This window comes from Panthera uncia, assembly GCF_023721935.1.
Source record: "Panthera uncia isolate 11264 chromosome B2 unlocalized genomic scaffold, Puncia_PCG_1.0 HiC_scaffold_24, whole genome shotgun sequence".
Taxonomy (NCBI): Eukaryota; Metazoa; Chordata; class Mammalia; order Carnivora; family Felidae; genus Panthera; species Panthera uncia.
Window position 1 is genome coordinate 116,159,589 of NW_026057580.1, and position 734 is coordinate 116,160,322.

A 734-nucleotide genomic window follows, 5' to 3' on the forward strand; every position below is an offset into this window, starting at 1 on the left:
CCCCCCGGTAAGCGCGCGGAGCCTGGGAAACCCCGGCGTCCCGGCGCGGACGGACGCTCCCGCGCGCCACCAACGCGCCCCGAGCCCCCCACGAAGCCCGCTGGGCGCCCAGTGCCCCCCCCCCAACCCCGGCCGCGGGGAACGAGGAGCCCGGCACTTACTGGGGCTCAGGAAACACTCCGTCAACCTTCGGAAGCAGCTCGCGTTATTAGAAGGTCCATCTTCCATGTCGGAGCCGAAGAGCAGGGGCGACGCGGCGGCGAGGGCGAAGCCGGCGCCTCGGGGCCGCCGCGGGGTTCGGCCGCCGCCGCCTGGGCTGGGGCCGGGGCAGCCCCCGCCGGCGCCCGGGAAGCCGGGGGAGCCCGCGCGGCGGGCGGCCGGGCCGAGCGGGAGCCGGAGCCCGGCGCGGGCCGGGAGCAGCAAACCCTGAAGCGCGGAGCAGAGGAAGAGCCGCCGCCGCCGCCCGCCGCCGCGGGGATTGCCGCCGGGAGGGACGCTCAAGCGAGCTGCCGCCGGGGCTCCGCCGCCGCCAGCATCGCCGCCGCCTCCTCCAGCCGCCGCCGCCGCGCCCTCCCTTCCTGGGAGACGCACGGGGAGGTGAAAGGCAGATGAGGAGGGGAGAAGAGAAGGAGGGGGCGGGGGGGGGGGGGGGCCAGAAGTAAAAGGAAGATGGAGAGGAGGAGGAGGAGGGGACAGGGGAGGAGAGGGCGAGCGCGAAGGGAGCGCGGGCCGAG

General features: G+C 77.0%; 1 protein-coding gene across 4 annotated transcripts in view; it reads right to left on the reverse strand.

Moving 5' to 3' along the window:
- The window catches only part of PDE10A (phosphodiesterase 10A), a 595,277-nt gene that overhangs the window by 281,842 nt on the left and 312,701 nt on the right, over nt 1-734 (reverse strand). For 2 of the 4 annotated variants that reach the window (XM_049654578.1, XM_049654573.1), the window contains exon 1: nt 162-330. The exons of 1 other annotated variant lie outside the window; for it this stretch is intronic. In XM_049654578.1, the coding sequence (XP_049510535.1) occupies nt 162-228 (67 nt within the window). In that variant the 5' untranslated portion in view covers nt 229-330. Of the gene's footprint in view, nt 1-161; nt 665-734 lie in introns of those variants that run through there. One more of the 4 variants, XM_049654575.1, reaches the window with a different exon arrangement.